This window comes from Drosophila teissieri, chromosome 2R (assembly GCF_016746235.2).
Source record: "Drosophila teissieri strain GT53w chromosome 2R, Prin_Dtei_1.1, whole genome shotgun sequence".
Lineage (NCBI taxonomy): Eukaryota > Metazoa > Arthropoda > Insecta > Diptera > Drosophilidae > Drosophila > Drosophila teissieri.
In genome coordinates, this window is record NC_053030.1 from 10,385,571 (window position 1) to 10,405,963 (window position 20,393).

Consider the following 20,393-nt stretch of genomic DNA (forward strand, 5'->3'; position numbering starts at 1 on the left):
AATTAAAACTTTCAGAATTATATTTTTTTTATAATGTTATTTGGTATATTAATTATCGGAACTCTTGTTGTCAGCAATATCAATGGAATGTGTTCCAATGTAACTCCAAGGATAAGTATGTGTATATATGTACAAACGTTGGATTGCTGGAGATAGTTTCCTTTTTGTTTATAACTGGTAACTTAAGTTATGATAAATCTATATGTTTTTGTACACGCCTAAAAAATCGGACCTGCAAAAGCCCCACTCCCCACTCTTTTCGCAAAGAGCGCCGGCGCGACCGTTACAACGGCGAAATCAAACTTATTTTCGGTTTACGAAGGTAAGTGGGAAGGCAACAGAAACACATGCAGACGCTGCACGAGCGAACTTACCCGGTTCGTTCTCGCGAGAGCGAGAGAGCTTGGCGCTGCTGGCAAAATAAAACCGTATATATGGCGACGCAGCGCTATTTCGAACACAAAGTTTTGAGTCGTCGACCGTTGCGGACGGAAATTCAGATTAGGATCGTGAGTTGTCAGAACAAACATACCAGAGATTGCATATAGAGAGCAGTATTGGGCCAACAAAAAAAAAAAAGAACTATAGAGCACACACCCAGGACCAGGCGAAAGTTTCGCGGAAAAGCCAATTTCTCGGCGCCAGCCAAAAATCAAGAAAACCAACGAGCAAAAAAATGAAACAAATATCTTTATAAAAACCGAATTCGAGCAACTCTTATATGTATTAGCTCTCCCCGCCACATATCTACTATATAAACGAGAATTCTGCCGTGTGCGCGCGTGTGTTTGGCATATTTCGCACAATAGATGAAAAAAAAAAAAACCCCGAATGAAAGCCACAAAAAATAAAGAAGAAACGCAAGGCGAAAATTTGTATTAAATTCGGCTGAAGCAACAACACTACAGAATTTCAGAAACTGCCACGGCGAGGAAAAAAAGCGTCGGCGTCGGTGATTTGGACGCCTTTCTTTCTCTCCAAGCTGGCAGTAGTTTTCCCCCTCTGCCTCTTCCACCTCCAGCTGACCCCGAAAGTAATACCCATCAAACCTCTTCTTGCTTCTTTTGCAGTGTATTAATTAGTAAAAAATAAAGTTTACCGCGCGTTCCGTAATTCCACTCACACACATACCAACACCCAAGCAGCAGCAGCAGTAGCCGCAGCGGATTAAAACTTCGTCACTCTAGCAACAAACAGAAAAAAAACACCTACAAAATGGTAAGTTTATGGGGCTGGAAAACATGTGCATCTTTATTTTCTGTTTACACAACCTGCGGCCATCATTTTCCATTGAAATTTCCACAGTTTTTGCGAAAAATCAAAGTCAGACAGCGACCCCCAGGGCAATTGCCATTGGTGCGAGCGGGAGGGGGCGAATCGCTTCCAATTAGACGTTGTTTATATGGTTTTAACGGCTTTTCACACACACACTCGCTCACACACACATCCCAGCACACCAAACACCCCGTCGAAAAGCAGCTGTCCCCGGGAAATTCGTTTACATTTTGCACCCCAAAAATATATCGCACCTACGGGTAGAAAAAACTGGTTTGTTCTACAACCCAATATCGTTGATTTAGAAACAAGAAACGGCGAACAACATGCATCCCCCAAAAAATGGTAGTTCATACCCCTTTCACTTCATGAAGCAAAAGTAGTTCTCTTACCTACTAAATTCCTTACTAAATTTCTAGCCATAAAATTGCTTAGACTTCAAATGATTTGAAAATAAGTGGCAAGATTTTCATGTTATTAACCTGGCTTAATCAAATGTTCAACTTTGGCCCCGGGGGTCGCAGAAAACAAGCAGCACAATTATATAGCAATGCCAATAGCAAGAATTTACACACATGTCACGTCACTCGTCAAAATTATTATTTATTTTATCAAGGCTGTCGCACACGGAATGTTGACTCGATCGGGTTCGCCCTATAATAATTCCATGACGTTCGCTAGAAATACCCCTGGAAACCCAATCAGCCGTGGAAAAGTGGGAGCTCTTATCAGCATCTCAAGCAACACCTCATTTTCCAACCTCCGCCCTCTACTTGGTTCATAAATCAATGTGATTTTAGCCAATTTGTTGAGCATTATGCACACACACGCACGCAACACACAAACACACACCCTCGCATGCATACATATCCGCGTTGCCATCGGCACTTTTATCAGCAATTTTTCAAAGATCCCCGCAAATAATAGAAAAGCGCCCTCCATTTTGCTTATCAGTGGAAAATGTGTGAATATATATTGATGATGAACAACAAAGTCGCCGGGCCCGGCATTATTGGCCTCTTCTCTTCGCCCCGCCGTTCGTTGTTCGCTTTTTCTATGCTTTCTGCTTGTATTTTTTATTTACCGCACACTTGGCCGCAAAAATTGAGGTTAGACACGGCCCCATGGAAATGGTGAAAAAATTCTTTAGAATGCGTTCTCTTTTTGCGCTCTTGCGCACTGGGCGCTCAGTTTAACCGTTTCGACGCTCTCTCGCGTAACCGTTTCACACACTTTCGCGTCTCTCTCTATGTGCAATTATTTCGTTTGCGTTATCAGTTCCGTTTTGTGCTGCGTCTCTCTCTTTCCGTTTCTTTCGGCATTTCATTTTTTTTTTGCGCCTTGCGCTTGTCACTTTTATCGGCGCCTGCCTTTTCTTGTTTTCTTCCATAACCGTTTCATTTGCCGCATTGCGGTTATTTTGCTGTTTCGCCTTCGCCTTTGTTCGTCCGCTTCGGTCGTTCATTCGTTCGGCTCGCCGTATTTGTGTGCGTGTGTAGATGAGTGCTTGCGTGTGGGTTAGTGTATGGGTGTGTGTGTTGGCGGCTGCCTGTTCCACTTTGCCTTTTCGCACAAGAATTTTATTGTAACGGCACAGGCGAATGGCGCGGGAGGAGAAGCGCTGCAAATGAAGAAAAATTCCTGCTAGACGCCGCTTAACCACATAATCCAATTTTCTTGTCGCCCTCTTTGCGCTTTCTTCTCTCGTTTCGTTTGCTTTTTCCTGCGCTTTTTGATAAGAAAACCCCACGCCCACTGCGATGCCCCTCCCTCGCCCACCCCTTGTTTCAGCCTCATCTGGTGTCGCCTAATTTAATTAGCGATTTTACAGCTCTCGCAGAATGCAAACAGCTTTTAATTAAAATATATCGCATCGCTTTCTATGTGCCCAATTTGTTGCAGTGATTCAACGCTGCTAACTTGGCCCAGAAGAAAACAAGCAAACATTTGCCAAGGGTTTTACTGACTGATCTTCAAAGTTTGTTGATCTTTAGCTCGGCTAATTATGAGATACGTTTGCCTGTATATCTTATTTGTTTCCGTTGAAAATTAGCCAACATTCATATAAATTTCCATGAGTCACTGTGTTCCTGGGCTGACTTCATCATATGATCATATGGCCTATGATGAATGCCCGATGATGTGAGCGGCATGTTAATAATGGCAAATGCCTGGCTTATGGCTCAGTATTAGCACAGTTGTTTGAAACCCGGTGCGGATAAACTTCAATTGTACCCAAAAACCAACCTCAAACTAACCGTCCCGTCATTCATAAAACCAAACTAAACTCCATGAAACCGGTTGAGACCGGCAAAAAAGCGTCGGCTTGCAACGGTAAACCCGGCAAACTTGGCTTAAACATAAAGCCTCATAATTTCAGCAAAGACCTGTTTTATGTTGTATTTTGCTGTCAAACTTCATTGGGAGAAATTGTATTATTCAGCAGAACATGTTTGCGAGAAATATCACAACTCTTACAATTTATAAGTGATTCAAGACCAAATATATCAAAATTATATTTATCAAAACGTACTCATGAAATTATTCATGAATCATGATTTATAAAAAATAGTCGCATATCTTATTATTTGCAAGTGAAAAGTTGAAAGATGTTGACTAACTTTTCTTGATCTTGAAGTCAGGACTTCACAATGAGTCACTACCTCAAAAGTTATGAAGAAAATTCCGATGAATATACGCGCAGCTTGAGTCCTGATCCAAGGCACACAATTTCGGAAGGCACTGTGTTTGCCTTGGATATGGAAGCCTCCTCGGGACGCCGCCGTGGGCGTCTGATTGTGCATACAAATGGATTACCAATTAGGCATTAGCTGGCCCCCTACTCGATTAACGACCCCGCCCGATTGACTGCCATTAATGGATATCATCGGTGGGTGGGGCTGGCTGATGTTTTTGATTGCAAATGTCGCCATTTAAAGAGAGGGCTCCAATCTGCTTTTCAGCGGGTGTTGCTCTTTCTCTTTTGGTTTCGGTTTCTGTCTCTGTTTCTGTTTCTGGCTTAGTCACGCCTGCCAATGACATAACCCAGTTGAAAAGCGTTTTATCTGCCCAGAGTACGCCCAGATAAGCTGGCCAAATTCAATTGAACGCCAACGCGACAGAAAGTGCAAATAAAACAGGTGCCACAAACGCGGCAGCCAACCGAATGTGCTCGTACTTGCTGTTTAAACTCACCGAAATTACCCCGATTAGATAAGGTCAAGCAGGGCGCTATAATTCCAATGCCGATTGCTGATTTGGCTTAAGGCAAGTGGGTTTCTGTTCTCCCCATTTTCCTCGGGCAACGGATGTTGTCCATAAAGGCTGGTCAACACAACATGTCTGCGAGCCAAGTTGGTGTGCCATTTTGCAGAAACCCCCTTTTGGCCTTCAAGTCGAGTTGAGGTGCTCAATTTGATGGTACCAAGGCGATTAGATAAGGCGAATTGGTTCGTGCTAGGGAAATTCACATAAATTAACTTGATTTTCAACAGCTCAGAATAATAACCATAGACTAGGTTGGTAGGAGGCATTATTAAACGAAGCAAATTAAGTTGTAATTACATAGGATCGCTCAACAAACAATTGTATTTAGTATATATATATAGCATTTCTATATAGCGAAGCTTTCAGCAGTTATCAGCTTGAGCAAATATATAGTATAAGTCACCCTATGACGCAGGCGAAGTTTGCTTTTGCATTTTTGCTTCATGATTAATAACAATTATCGCAACTCAAACCAGGCCTTATATTATACTCGTTAAATTCTTGGGCTTATCGGCGGGGAGCGAGTGCGAGTTGCACAAATAAACATTCATTTGGCCTGGCCGTAAAACAATAACAGCAAGGGGCAGACGGGAATTTTATACGCCCGGTTTTTGGTTTTGTTTGCTTTTGGTGCTGCAACATTAGACCCCGAGAATCGAGAATCGTTTTTGGCCAGAATGACCGGCTCCTGAAACTGACAACTCGCACGTCGCACGTCTCTTGTCACATATACATCACTCGCATGACAATAATAAATTTTGGTTTTGGGTAACGTATCCATCCATCTCCACTTCGCCTTTCTTTAGCTTTCTTGATTATTCAGTCGCCGCTGACGTCAGGTTTTGTTGATTCAACGGAAACTTAACACCTTTTTCTAGATACCAGATATATATTGTAAACATACCTAGATACAGATACAATTGTATCTGGACTTGCCTGGCGGCGAGCAAACAATACGCAAAATTATTCAAATTAAACACAATTGTTCTCCCTGCTCGTCTTTTGTTATTCTGATATTCCTGATTGTACTCTTGGGTAGTTTTCCGTGTTGACATTGAAATGCCATCGAGATGTCATTGAAAAGCAGTTCACAAACCAACCAGGTCGACTAGAGTAGTCCATATCTAGCTGTAATATTTATTTTGTAAAGCATATAAAGTCGGAAGTTACACAACGATTGCCATAATGGTGTGTGTGTTGTGTGTCTGCTCCTTTCGCTGTGGTTCATCCCATTAATGTGCGATTCATTTGTGTTTTCCAGGCCGATCAGCTGACAGAGGAACAGATCGCCGAGTTCAAAGAGGCATTCTCGCTATTCGACAAGGACGGCGATGGCACCATCACAACAAAGGAGTTGGGCACAGTCATGCGCTCCCTGGGCCAGAATCCCACAGAGGCCGAGCTGCAGGACATGATCAACGAGGTTGATGCCGACGGTAAGTTGGGGCAGTTGGGCGAAGAAAGCCATGATGGGTAGCCTTAGTGGGAAAGGGACGTGATCGTACTGTCTTTGGGGCGATTTAATAAGTATCAAGTCAGATTCTTTCGATATTTTACATTTTGCATGCCATAAGTGCTTTAGAACTGCATCTGCATATGCTAACTTAACGGTTCGGTAATCGTAACTTAAATATTTTAAGCAAATTGCGAGTTTGGCTAAACTTTCTGTGACCTACAACATTTAGGCGATGGAGTCAGACTCTAGAGCTTACGACTCTGTGCCAATGAGCTGATTTGCTATGGCTTCAGTCGGCCATCTCAGTGGCCGCGATAAATGAGCTGGTGAGAACCCCTTCTAACCCGATCCCGAGGTGTCTAATTTTGTTTACCCAAATCTATTGGTGTTCTGGGCCTAATCCCTCTCACTCGTTCCGTTCTCCACCTTTCGCAGACAGACATAGATCAGACCAACATTTGTACGACAAACAATGGGTGAGGAAGAAGGAAAATCACTTCTTGGCTAAAAATATGCAACAAAAACACGTCATAGGCATTAAAAATAGATGACTAAAATATTTTGGCTCTTTCCCGTGTCTTGTCTTTGGCAGCCGCTGCTGTCAGATTTTCTTCTTTCTTTCTTTTTTTTTTTTCCGTTGGTATTTAATTTTTTATGTTTATTTTTGAGTAAAGGTGGTTGCTCGCTTAGCTCGAAATCTCGAACAAGTTGTAGTTTGTTAAACTTTTTCGGGAAACGAGGAAGATCCAATTTTATTTTCGATGCAAGAGGAAATCGAGCGACACACGCCGCGCGCCAAAAATGTGGCTAAATTGAAAATGTGTCGCCCATTTTAATAGTAAGAGGTTTTTCACCTTTTGGCGGTAAACTAGAGTGCCGCAAATTAAAAGATTTTCAAATTAAGCAGCCACTTTTCCTTCTGCTTTTATTATCGATGGGTACATTTTCCTTAGAATACAATTTAGCAACTAAATCATGAGAACTCAGTGGCACAATGTAACGTCTATGCTCACTTGCTCTTTTATAAGTTTTGCAACTGTCCCCGCCCAATTTGTATTTGTTTTCGTTGCTGCTCCATTTTCTTTGCCAGCTTTTCTCGGCTGCTCGTTGTTGCTGCTGTTGCGCTTGCACGTGGAAATTCTGTGCGCATGTTGTCGAAAATATCCAGGACACCATCTGCAAAGTCGTCCTGCACAGAATTTCGAGCGCAGGCGCCCTGAAAACCCTCGAATGATTTTATTCTTCTTTTTTTGCTGGGACTAAAGTGTTGCAATCATGAACAAGTGGGGGGTTTTGGCCAAGCGAGAGGGGTGGGATGCGCACACTAACTGTTTATCAGGGCTAAAAATAGTAGCTTGGTATGTGGCAAGGGGTCGCCACTTGGGAGTCCAGGCACTATTTGCTGGAATTTGCATATGTGGCAAACTTTTACATTGAGTGGAAACAAAATGTTGTGGCCACTTTATTTTGCAGCGTTTAGTATTCCAAATTACTTGCAAAAATTGTTTCAACTCGAAAGTGGCTCCCACTTCCCACTCCCTGCTCCCTGCTGACTCCTCTAATTTACGATCCTCCGCGATGGAATGTACTTTCTGGCCAACAGCTAGCCTGGCCATCCGAAGCACCCACTCACATGGCCCACTCACGTTGGTCACAACAGGCAGGCTGGCTGGCAGGCAGGCAGTCAGGAATCTGACGGAAACATTAAACATTCATTACTTAAAATTTCGTCGGCGTCTCGTCGCAGCCAGTTGACGATGGCCAAAGTGCCAGCTTTTCTCGGTCTCTGAACTGCATGCAAACGACTGCAATTAGTTGGGGATCGCGGGTTGGTGGGGCGAAGGGGATTGTCCAGCGGAATAAACTCGAAAGCGCGCTATAGAACGATATATATAATTATCATGGGTAAATTTGGTTTCTATTAATTGCGCTTGCAAAAAGGCGGAACGTACACTTTTAGCAGCACCCTTTTTTTTCTGGCTTGCTATAAAGTCGATCTGTATAAAAGCTCGCTATATTTGATGAGAGCAATGGAAGATGCCCGCAAACTAAATTTAGCGATGCCACTGCGCGCCGACCAAAAAAGACAAAACTTATTACAATTTTAAATTGTCTGCAAAATTTTGCGCTCAACGTTGCGCATCGGAAAGTGGGAGTGATGGTGGGCAGGAGGAGGAGGGGATTGGCGGAACGGCGTAATGGAACCGAAATCCCCGCCAGACACTGGCCATCATCATCGCCACTGGCAGCGCGATGAGCATCATCATTATCGTAATTATGATAATTGGGCTGCGCGGGTTCGTCAAAGGCGTTCGGGCCAGTCTAAGAAGCGTCTAACAAAAATGGCAACAAATTTCGCAGTGCCCATTTCGTTCATCTGTCCATCTGTCGCCCGTTTCTATGAGTGTGTGTGTGGTTAGAGGCTTTCCTTGGTATTTGTTTTCTGATTTTCTATTTTTTTGGCTGGGGAAATCCTATCGACAAAGCCAAAAGCAACAGAAAATCGCGTCAAATGTTTTAAATAGAATCATAAACAGAAACGCAGGCAAGACAACAAGCAACAAAATAAAAAAAAAAACCCAAAAAGAAGAAAAAAACCGATACCGAAATCGAAATCGAAATGAACTAAAGCCACCCGTCGATATTTTATTTGATGTTCTTTGCGATTTTCAAAATATATTTTTGGCTCTCAATGCGGCCAAATTGAATAATTATAATACTTAAATTAGCCCAAAGTGTAATGTTTTTCTTTTCGCAAATTTTCGAATCGAATGCACATTATTTTGAAGTGGAATTGCCTCCAGATTTTTTCTATCCATTTCAGCTCGAGTGCTCGAAAATTATTTATTTATTTTAAATCGATTAATTCGCAGAATTACTGTTTAGATTTTTATAAACCAAATACTTGAAGGCGCCATATCGAGGAAGCAAACTATTTATCTTACTTTCCATTATGTTTTACGGGCTATGCGAGTACCTACAAAAGCAAAAGTTCATTCCATTTTATTTGGCTTAACTCTTTGTCGGTAAATCTAGATTGCCCTGAGGAGATCATTGGCTGCTGGAGTTTAAAAGGGCTCGAACCTCTGCCTTTTAGCAATCATATACTGCAAGTTTCCTCTGGAGAAAACCCATTTCCAGCAAAGTAATAAAAAACACATTCAATTCGCAAGAAACAAAATGATAGCCCCACAATGAACCACGCTCCATTTGGTTTTGAGGGTAGCAGCAAACAGAAAACTGAAAAACATTTTATACTGTTCCATTTAATGGACAAAAGACTCTTCTTTCTGCCCGGACTGCTGGGGATGGCTCGAAAAAGTCAGTCAATAACAATTAAGGCCAAAAGTTGTTGCTGCCTTTATGTGCGGCCCCTAAAAACAAGAACTATTCTCAACTTAAAACCAAGTCAAGTCGCAGGGAAACTTTTTCAATTAGTATAACAAGAATTTCGGTTGGACCACTTCATTTGCGTTTCACTTATGGGATAACCTCAAGGAAATGTATTTGGCCAAATTCTTTTACAAATTTCCATTCCACTTGGCTGCACCATTCTGCGCCCGGCGATGAAGGAGCCCGATAAGAATGTAGAAAAGAGAGTGTTTCAACAGAAATGGGATTAGGCGGACTTATCTCTCGCACTCCGCAAGGTGGGTGGCCCACACACGTGTGGGTGTGGATCTCGGTACGGTGCTCCCCTTGTAGGAAAGTTTGTTTGGGGCTTAGGCAAATATGAAAATATGCTCGATTATATAGGAACCACCTCCCAGGGCTTTGGCGTCGAAAAGGCAGGCGGGCGGGCAACGCGATGGAAAAGCTTTAAGTAGTGTACACAGCCCCCGGGTGGATGTAGAAATGGATATTCGTTTTGTATGGGAAGGCGTTGGGAATGGAGAGCAAACTTGGCCGTAATGATGAAAAATGCCGGCTGCCTCTTTATCCCTGACTTGAATTTATTATAACGCCCCGGGGAAGGAATTTAAATTGATGGGAGTGGTGGAAGTGGGTGGAAGTGGATGCGGCGGTGGAATCCCCGAAATCCGACCCACAAAGTATGCAACGAAATTAATTGTTATTCTTTATGGTTTCCTCCTTCCGCACAGGCAACGGCACAATTGACTTCCCTGAATTCCTTACAATGATGGCACGCAAAATGAAGGACACCGATAGCGAAGAGGAGATCCGGGAAGCCTTCAGAGTGTTCGACAAGGACGGCAACGGCTTCATCTCCGCGGCCGAGTTGCGTCACGTGATGACAAATCTGGGCGAGAAACTCACAGACGAGGAGGTCGATGAGATGATCCGGGAGGCTGATATCGATGGCGACGGTCAGGTCAATTACGAAGGTAAGTGATCTGTGGTGAACAACTATCTTACTAAGCGACTTATTCTTTATACTCAAAAAACACTAAGAAAGCTCAGTTTTCCACACTTGAAACCTGAGAATTCCGCGTGATGAAATAAGGTATTACGAAAAGACAGAATCAATAGGTTTCCTTGAAGACGTTGCCTAAGAAAATGCTGAATGCGGTAATTTTCCGATAATCTGCATCGACCAATTCAATTCACTTTGCGAGGTGTCGTTTGCCGCAATTTTCGCTGTAATGGCGCGATAGTTTCTGGTGTTTCCGTGGGTCGCGTGTGGCTGCCTAATTGGATCTGTCTGCTGCACCTGGCGAGGAACTAAAACAAAAAACGCAATAATGATTGAATCACTGGCATCGAGTCGCATTTGAGTCACAATTGGCACTTGGTTGTGTCATATGGCTTTGCTAATTAACCAGATCTCTCAGCGCTCCTCCCCGAGTTGTTTGTTATAGTATTACTTATTTTCAGTGCTAGCCATGTACATATATGTATTTATATATATAGTCAGTTAAAACAAATATCTCGCCATGTGCAGTGCAGTTTTATACGAAAATTTCGTGTTTTGTGTTCTTGGTAATTTTTTAATGGCTCGAAAATTGATTTTTCAATTGAGCAAACCGCGCCAGCAGTGAGAGAAGCAATCGCCATCAAATTGAAATGCCAAAACAATAAAATAGAAAATGGAACGAGTTTGAGAATGCGAAAAAGCCTCACGAGTTTTCAGTAGATTTACTATGGCATATCCTCCCACTTCCTTGGCTCTTTTCCGAATTTCCCTTTGTTGTGCACACACACATAGCGACCGGGGAAAAGTAGCAATTAAAATCGGACAGTATTTGCCCCTATCTTCTATATATTCCTATCTGCTATCCCACGTTTATATGTTGATCTTCAAGTTCAAATAGAAATCGTTTTTGGCTGCCGCCGAGGCATTTCTCGGATCAAATAGATTAATCACAAGTAATTTATGAACAAAATACATAAAAATAGCGAAAAGTTTAAACAAAGCAAGCCGAAGAATGATGATCTACATTTATAATCAATTTCTCTACGTTCTTAAGGTAGAATTTCTAGAAAAGCAAACACCGATAGATAGAGTACAAGCAAAGTAGGATTAGTTGGTACTAAGGAAGTGCCGAGTGTAAGAAGGTGCTTCAAACTGTCAGATAAGTGGTATTTTATAGTTACGAGGAACTCGGGCTTGGCAAAACCCTCAAGTAGTTCAAATCAGGCGATAATGAAAACTGTCAAGTGGTTCCTTCCCAAAATATTGCACCGTAAGAAAATATTCATGATGATTTATGCAGTTTGCCTTGTAAATCCCTTAATTGGTGGAAAATCAACAGAGGAAAGAGCTTTTTAAAGCATTTCGTGGCATCATTCGGCTGCCATATTTCACTGGCCATTTATACTTTTCCTGCGCCTGCTCCCAATCGGCATTTTTTACGCCTTTCGCCACTTTGCTGCCGGCGAAATTGAAATGTTTTTAAGAGCCAAAATAAATGTCGCGCGTAAATTCCACACTTAAATGATTAACCCGCCGGGCAAAAGGCAACCAGAGGCGCGAGGCAGAGGCAGTGGCAGTGGCACACAGTCCGCGGCGCACGGCAACAGTGCGGATGGGAAAGAACAATTAAAATAAAATATATAAATATTGTGCAATATTCCTCAATTCCCCGCACACTGCCGGAAAATCGGGGTGTTATAATACAGAGGAGATGCGATGCGATGAGATGGGATGGGATTGGATGAACATTGACCGAGCGAATGAATCTCATTTCGCCTGGCCGTGTTTTTTCGTTCAGTCAGCGGAATCAGCATAACGTAAATATAAAATGCGCCTTGTTGCCATATATATTTGCTTATTGCCAATTAACCAAAGTCTTTATTGTTGTCTTGCCGGCAATACAGTGTGCCGGGTATAGCCAACCGCCAACCACCACCCACCCGCCACTCCTTGGTAATTTTGCAAGTGAAAATTATATGGCGCAAACAATGAATTTGCAGAGAAAGATATTGGGAATGGGTGGAAAATGGGTTGGAAATGGGTTGGGAATGAGAATGGGAATGAGAATGAGATGAGACTTACTTTGGCCGAGTGCCAGCGAGATAGAAAAGCGCCGTGCAAAGGGAACGAGAGCCAGCAGCCAGGAGAACAAGTCGAAAATCAAATAAAATGTTAAACAAAATACAAAGAACAACAAATTAAACATTAGCACACGAAGCGAAGCAAATTAAATGAACACAACCCGAAATGTGTGAGCGAGAGCAGCGGAGATGAATTCCAAAATTAGCAAAAACGAACAAAAATGTGGAAAATACACCTTTGCACAGAAATAGTAAAAATTGGGGAACAAGTAAGTTTGGCGAATGTAAACAAAACGACGAAAGATAAACAGCAGAACCACAAACGACGTAATGAGGGGGGCGTTGCGGCTAAATCGGGGCGGGGTGCTAAAACTCTAAAACGAAATGCACGAAAATTTGGCCAAAACATTTCGTTGGCCAAGAACAGCTGCACAAATTGGAACTCGATCGGTATTCATTTCATTTTAATTGGCCTAGCCAAAGGTCATCAATAAACTTTAGAGCGTGACTAAAACACCATTTAAATATAAAATAAATTGGTAAACATAATTAAATGTTATTCAGGCATCTCATTTTGCTCAGTGCAAACCACTGGTCATCTAGTAGGCGTGGCAGAAGTGGGAGCAGATTTAATCAAAGGAGTGAACCTCCGAGCATTTGCATGTCAAGGGAAATGTCAAGGCTGCCCAAAGGAGCTTCCATTCGCGGCCAGCTTGTTTTACACATGGCTTCGCCCTTTTCCGGGCGTTGCCTGAACTTCTTGGGCTAATAACATTTTATTTTGAAGCCTTTTACGGCCTCGAAAGGGTTTAGTTTTATTATCGAAGGTGTGTTGGGCAACTTGAGTGCTGCCGCTAGCTGGAAAAATAACTATAAATGTTGCGTTTGATTTCCCAAAAGCTTGATAGCAATCTATGGCTCAATTCAATAGCCAGTCCGTTTCGTCTATAGATTATAGGGTAAGCTAGAAAAACGATAAGATTGTAAAAATGCGGCAGTCAAATCTCGATTTTGGCTGAACTTTGCCTACAAATAAATAAATAATGAGACCATTCATTATTCGTATATTCCCAAGAATCTGGGGTTTCTACACATTTTTTTTGGCATCCCATCGATACTTGCAAATTCTTGACCATTGCTTCCTACGAAATCCACCCAATTACACGCCCACCCAATCCGCCTGTCCTATCTGTGACTTTTGGTGCCCCCCTCTTGTTGTCGTGCTTAAATATTTATAAAAAGCCATCACCCTCGCCCAGAGAAAGCAGGGAGATGATGCGGTGCAATCAGCAAGAACAGATGCACTGCACCAGCGTCCGAGAATTGGTTTCTCCCTTTAAAAATAGAAGCAGGCAAACACCTGATAAATCGGGGACACCAACACAGGCGGGAGGAACCACCCCACTTCCTGATTCCCTGTATCTGTGGTATAATACATCTTACTCGAATTACGGAATTTGATGAGTTACTTTAATAGCTTACAGAATATATAAGGATATTGTAATAAATGGATAAAATTTGATTGTATGATCTATAATGCCACCCTTGATGCAATGTACGCAGGCAGCCTTTATCGATGCTAGGTATATCCTAGTCTGGACGTTCGGGCCTAGCTTTCCCGTTATCTCACCCATTAGTTCGCGAACAATGCACCAATGCATCGCCTTCGCTGCACTTGGCCTGCGTCGCCGCCAACGTCGCAAGCATCCTCTGCTTTCTATTTTTGGCCGAGGAACCGAAGAGAGTACATAATCTCTGGCGATTGACTGTCTGAGTCTTTGCACTCAATAAATTTTCCTCGGCTACATGGCTCTATTTTTCAATCACGACTGTGTGTGTGTGTGTTTGTGTGCTTGTGTGTGTGCCTGTGCGGCAAGTGTTTTCATCAGACGTCTCGTGACTTGCTCGTTTATCTTATTGATTAGCTGGCCGCAGTGTAATGCTCGTTTGCTATTGATTAATTGGCGTCTTAATTTAGTAGAAGGTTAATGACAGCGCTCGGCTATTTGCGATACTTGATTTGTCGTGTGAATCTTTTCATTTTGTGTCAACTCTGAGGTTGGAAATAATGACTTGGATCGATGTCCTTGACTCCTAATTAAATATTTAGCCTTATTTAGCTTCTAATTTAAAGTTTTTTATTTATCCTTGCAAAATGAAATGAACTTAACACTAATTCGGACTTCCCCTTCTCTCTTTGCAGAATTCGTGACTATGATGACATCGAAGTGAAGCGTTAAATTATTTCTTTTTAAGCCTTTCTATTTTTTTAAGATGTTGACGAAGACTGTAGCTGTGCGCAATAACATCGCGCCACGCTGTTGCTATGGACCCCAGTAAAAGATCTTAAAAAAACAACAACAAACAACAAAGAGTTAAGCAAAAAACAACCAACATAAAGGAGAATAAGAAGCAAAAAACATTTAAGAAACTTTAAAACAAATAAAACTTACACTTAAAAAACAAAAGCAAAAGCAAATGAAAATTTAAACAAGCAAAAATGAAACAACCGAATTCAGTGGGAAGGAATTACATTAAACTGAGCGAGAAGGTTAAACGAGAAAACAACATAATTTTAATGCAACAACAAACAACAACAACTACAACAACCAAGCAGCATACTTAATGAAGTCACCGTTTAAAACCACAAACAACTACAACAACAACAAGAACAACCAGCAGCAACAAACAAGAATCGCATGTTATCGTTTCGAGTAACTAGAACAAGTCTATCACTACACTGAAACAAAATGAGCAGCGAGAAGATGAGCAAGCAGAGGGCGAAGCAAGAAGCAGCAGCAGCATCCACCAGTATTGCCGATTGATGGCGCCCATGGCGCATCAAGGTCAGCGCGCCACCTGGCGACGGCGGCACGCAACGGCTGCATTTTGTTTGACAGTTTTCCACTAAAAAGTAAATGAAAACCCGACTCTGTAAGCTAGCAAATTGTGTTTAAAGTATAATGAAAAATTGTCGATTTCGTTGCAAGAAGAATAAAAATAAAAGCTAAACAAACAACAAATAAAAATAAAAATACAAATAAAACAAAAACTGTTAAAGAAACTATTTGAAATTTTTGCAAACTGGCAAAGTTTATATAGACACGCTACACGAACACACTCTCATACACACACACACAGACACCCACAACACATACACATGAACACCAACTCCCACACACAGACATGTCAGAAAACCAGAAATAAAATATATTATAAATACAACATATATATATTATAAATAATGTAAAATCAAACAACAACAAATTCTTCTTATTAAATTATATTTAAATTTAAAATTAATAAATATAAAAAATAAAACAAATAAAAATTACAAAAAAAAAAACAAAGAAACCAACTACAAATACATTTTCGATATAAAATTAAATTAAAAACCAAAAATGTGGCGCGCAGCAGAAGATGAGGCATATTTTTGGGGGCTGTACGAGGACCAGCAGGACCGCAGTCCAAAAGGTCCTTGAAAGGCAGCTTTTTGTCGGCACTATTTGTAGCAAACTTAAGCGACACCACACGGCGATCTGAATATATATACTATATATATGAATACGTGTATATGAGCAGATTTAACATTTAACAATGCAAACGCCACAAAAACACAACAGCAACACATTTCTCTAGTACATAAGCGGCAGCAAAAGCAGTAAACCGAATATTATTATTACAAATATAAATATGAAGGAACTCTATATATATATATATACATATAAATACCTAATGTACTTAATGCAAAAGGAAAACCAAGTCTAAAGTAATATAATTTTATTATAAAGAAATATAAAATTAAATATTTATATGCGAGACGAAGCGGAGGAAGCGAAGAGGACGAAGAAGCAAGGAGAAGATTTCATCAAACACACACATATATAAGAAGGAAAAGGACGAAGTATGGAGGAGCAGCACCACCATCGCAGAAGGCTCCCGCGAAGGAAGACGACTCTTAACAGCAGGAGACGACGTGGAGACGAGACGATGTGGAGAATCAGCGGTTCAGCATCGGAACAGTTATATATATTAACGTATATATATATTTATAAATAAATTATACATATGAATTAAACTAGCTAAATGCAAAGACAATTGTCTTAAGTGTAAGCAAATCAAGCGTGGATTCAAGACGATTCAAGACGAAAACCAAAGCAAACTTTAGACAAAAGCGAGAGAGCTAGCTAAGCGTAACTTAAATTAATATACGAACCTAATGGTGTAAGTTGAAGTTAGAGCAGCCACTGCAATTCCTGGCACCACAGCAACCGCAAGCTTTAACCCATCCGCTCTGCCTCCACCACCACTACCACCACCAAACTATCTAACTATCTGTCAACTTGTCTATCTGTCCAACGAACTATCTATTTTCCTCTGTGTCCACTGCTGCCTAGTTCATGTTAACCAACTGATAGTGAACCGAAAGTCTGCGCGACCAATGCTAACTGAACCGCACTCTATACTTGGTTTTAATTTAATTTCATATCGAAAACCCTGTTTCCTTTCTCAACTTCAACTGTAACGGAAACTGTAACGAACGCGTTGATGTCGTGATGTCTTCTAACCGATCTATCCATACCATACCATACCATACCATACCAACCCACACCTCACGCCATCTCCGATCTTTCCCATGCTAACTCTAACTCTAACTCTTCTCCACTGCAAAAAACAACTGTGAGTATAACCTAGCAATGCAGGAACACCAAGGCAACCACTGCGTGTTTTCTACGGCAGAATTCCTTTGTTTTTGCTTGACTTTGGAGGGAAAGCTCTGAAGGGCAACGACAAGATTTGAACAAAACACCATTTGCGCTAAAGATAAAAAATGAAAAATCAACAAAAAAAAACAACACTTTTCTATAACTTTTTTTAACAAACAAAACAAAAAGAAGAAAACATTTTGTAGCGAAATTTGTGCAATGTTTTAAAGAAATGAAAATTTAACTCTAATCAATTGACACAGACGAATTTTTCTAATCCCCAAAAAAACAGTCGAATCTAAATGAATATGTAAACTTTTTGAACGGCCACTTTTCCAGGAATGTAGTCACTCCGAATTTTCCCGTTTCAAAAATGTCAAATGATGGAGCATTTCCAATTCAAATTGGTTGCTGAAGTGCGTCAGTTGTGGCATTGGAGGCCGGATTCACAGAGATTTTCGATTTCCAAATCAAAACTTGCATAAATATTTATCTTCGTTTGCATAGAAGGCAGTCAAAGAAATGGAAAGCAAAGTAACAGAAACAGAAAGAAACTTGTTAAGATATGCTAAAAGTGTTTAGCAAATTACAATATTTTGACGGGCAAAGAAACCAAACAAAGAACTCGCGCCTCTATCTATATATGCAAACAAATATATATAAATATATATGAATAAAGCTATATAAAAGTTATATTTACGAATATTGTAAAAATTGCAAAAACCGATGAAGAAAAACTATGAGCATCAACAAGCGAAACAAACAAGAACATACAGAAATTTCTTTGAAAAAATACACAAACATTTTAAAAACCTCGAACAAAAACCAAAATTGTCGTTTTCTTTTCACGCAAACTTCCTGGATTGGCTTACATTCTCACAGACACACCGATCAATCGATCAATCATCCATCCCCCTGCTAAACATTGGTCCAATTCGGCCCCCAAGGATATGCTATCCCCACTGTAATGGGTCTTGGATCCATGAGCTCCACGAGTCAAGTTGATTTATAGATTAAGTATAGCCAGCGGATTGCCAAGGATGCCGATTCAATCCGATCTGATCCCGATCTTAGTGGTTGGACTGCGGCCAGCCAACGACACCTGGAACTGCAGCGGAACCTCCACGAACCGAGAGATATGCCCCACTGTATGCCGATAAGAATTTAACAAGTTATACATTAAATGTATGCACTAAAACCACCTATTAAGAGATTTCATCACAATGAAGAAAGCCTAGGAATATATGTATAGCGCGTGTGCAAGTTATTCTTGATGTCCAATATACCACATACCATATACCATAAACCATATAGCATAACCAAGTGTACCTTTAAGCCAGGCAACTACTACTTGTCCGTTCCCGCACCCATTTTCCTCGATTCGATTCGGAACCGCACTGAATGTCTATGAGAATAACCGATTTCCACGAATACTCGTATTGCTGTAACCACAAATATATTTTCAAATATTGAACGAATTATTCCGTATTTTAGTACTTTAAACTATGGATGTTAGTCTTGTCATAGATTAAATGCGTAACATGCAAATGCAAATGTAGGCCTTGAACGAACTCAATTTGTTAATGGTACATACACATATTTATTAGAATTATTGCGCCTAGATATAAATCAATGTATACAGCTAAGTGATAGTTAAAGCTGAACTCTGTTTTTAAACTGATTTGTAATGAATTTGTATCGGAACATAAGTTGTATATATTTTGAATTTGTATTTATTTTACTTAAACTACACTTTTCCTTGACAGCCGAAAAGTAGACATGTATTTTTATCTATCCGTACACCCATACTCAGACACCACACATACACTGAACACAATTTCCGAGTTTTTTGCAAAACAAATTTGTTGTGGACTGCGAACAGAAGAACACACATAGCAGCTACAGCGCTCCGAGACATCGATTGAAATTTGAGATATATACCAAAATGTTCTAAGTTTAAGCAAGCAAAATGTTAAACATTATATATCAAAATACGAAATATCCAAAGCTTTACCTACCAAAATGAGAGTGCAACTGTGCGGCAGCAGACATAAACTGTAGCAGAGCAAGATCACCTAATCAAAACCAGTAACTAAATTTCATCCGCAGGACAACAACTGACTCTATGAAAGAACTGTAATTTCTAAGCTATAAATTGTAATTAATCTAATCGAATATGAATTTCCAAGCGGCAAACCGTAAAACTGATTATACCAACCAACCTTGAGACATGATTAAATAGAACAATCCGGTGGGTGGCAAGGTGACAAGTATTAGGGTATCACCACTACCCAAACCAATCTGCGCAGCAAATGCAAAATGCAATATGCAAACCAATTCCTTTAACGTAAATCTGTGTAATCGGAAGCGAAATCCAGGCAAAAGGAAACGAATATAAAACCATTTTAATAATTCTATTCTACTTAACAGGAAAAAACTAAATAAAGACAAAAGCAGAATATACAATTTAAGTGCTGTGGGTTATTTATTTTGGCCTTACAAGTGTTGGGTAAGTATGTATAAGCTACATATCCGAATTGTGGTAAGTTAATGAGGGATTCTTCCGAACTCAATAAGTAGTTTGTTGCATTCAAAAGTTAGAATCGATCGGTTACTTTTTTTTAAAGCTTCAGGGTCCTGCATCCCTTTTACGGGTGTCCTTACTGTGCTTTAAGCTTTTTGACAGGCTGGCTGTTTTAGAACATATCGAAGTCAAATGGCTTTTTACATGTGTGCTTAATCTTCAGTGTAAAGTGAACAATATTAAAAGTAACTAACTAAACAATTTGGCAAAAAAAAAACCATATTACTTATTTTGTTTAGCTTAATTTATTATAATAAGAACTATATGATGCATTGGTTCCTTCACTTAAACAGCATACTGCTTACAATTGCATTCCTTGCCAAATTACTAATACGCCCCATTAAGGTAACTCTGCCCGAGAAATATCGCGCATACGCCTGCTAGGCCCTGGTATAATCTTTCAGCGATCTGGCAGCACTGCTCGCACATATTTTTGTGAATGAAAAAAGCTGGAGCTGGCGAGCTTTACTCCACCAGGAAGTGGAAAGCTCGCTCAATGCAACCAGCAGCAGCAGCGGTGCGGCATTGAAGATGCTCCCGCAGAGAGAAAGTAGAAGTCTGCGATGGGAGGAGGAAGGTGGGCTATGGGTGGTGTATGGGTTTGGTTTTTGGGCTGGTTGTTTTTCCGAGAGGGCTCTTGTGGGCCGTG

The 20,393-nt window shown here is 40.8% G+C and overlaps 1 protein-coding gene across 2 annotated transcripts; it reads left to right on the forward strand.

Annotated features, from left to right (window-relative positions):
* Positions 1–464: 464 nt before the first annotated feature.
* LOC122614888 (calmodulin) lies at positions 465–15,506 on the forward strand. Of its 2 annotated transcripts, XM_043789598.1 has the most exons (5): positions 465–509; positions 1,071–1,218; positions 5,804–5,978; positions 10,102–10,344; positions 14,658–15,506. In XM_043789598.1, exons 2-5 carry the CDS (start codon positions 1,216–1,218, stop codon positions 14,684–14,686), a joined length of 450 nt encoding a protein of 149 aa, XP_043645533.1. In that variant the 5' UTR covers positions 465–509; positions 1,071–1,215; the 3' UTR covers positions 14,687–15,506. The 2 variants fall into 2 exon arrangements, with proteins under 2 accessions (XP_043645533.1, XP_043645534.1); XM_043789599.1 differs by lacking the exons at positions 465–509; positions 1,071–1,218 and adding an exon at positions 5,595–5,730.
* Positions 15,507–20,393: the final 4,887 nt, after the last annotated feature.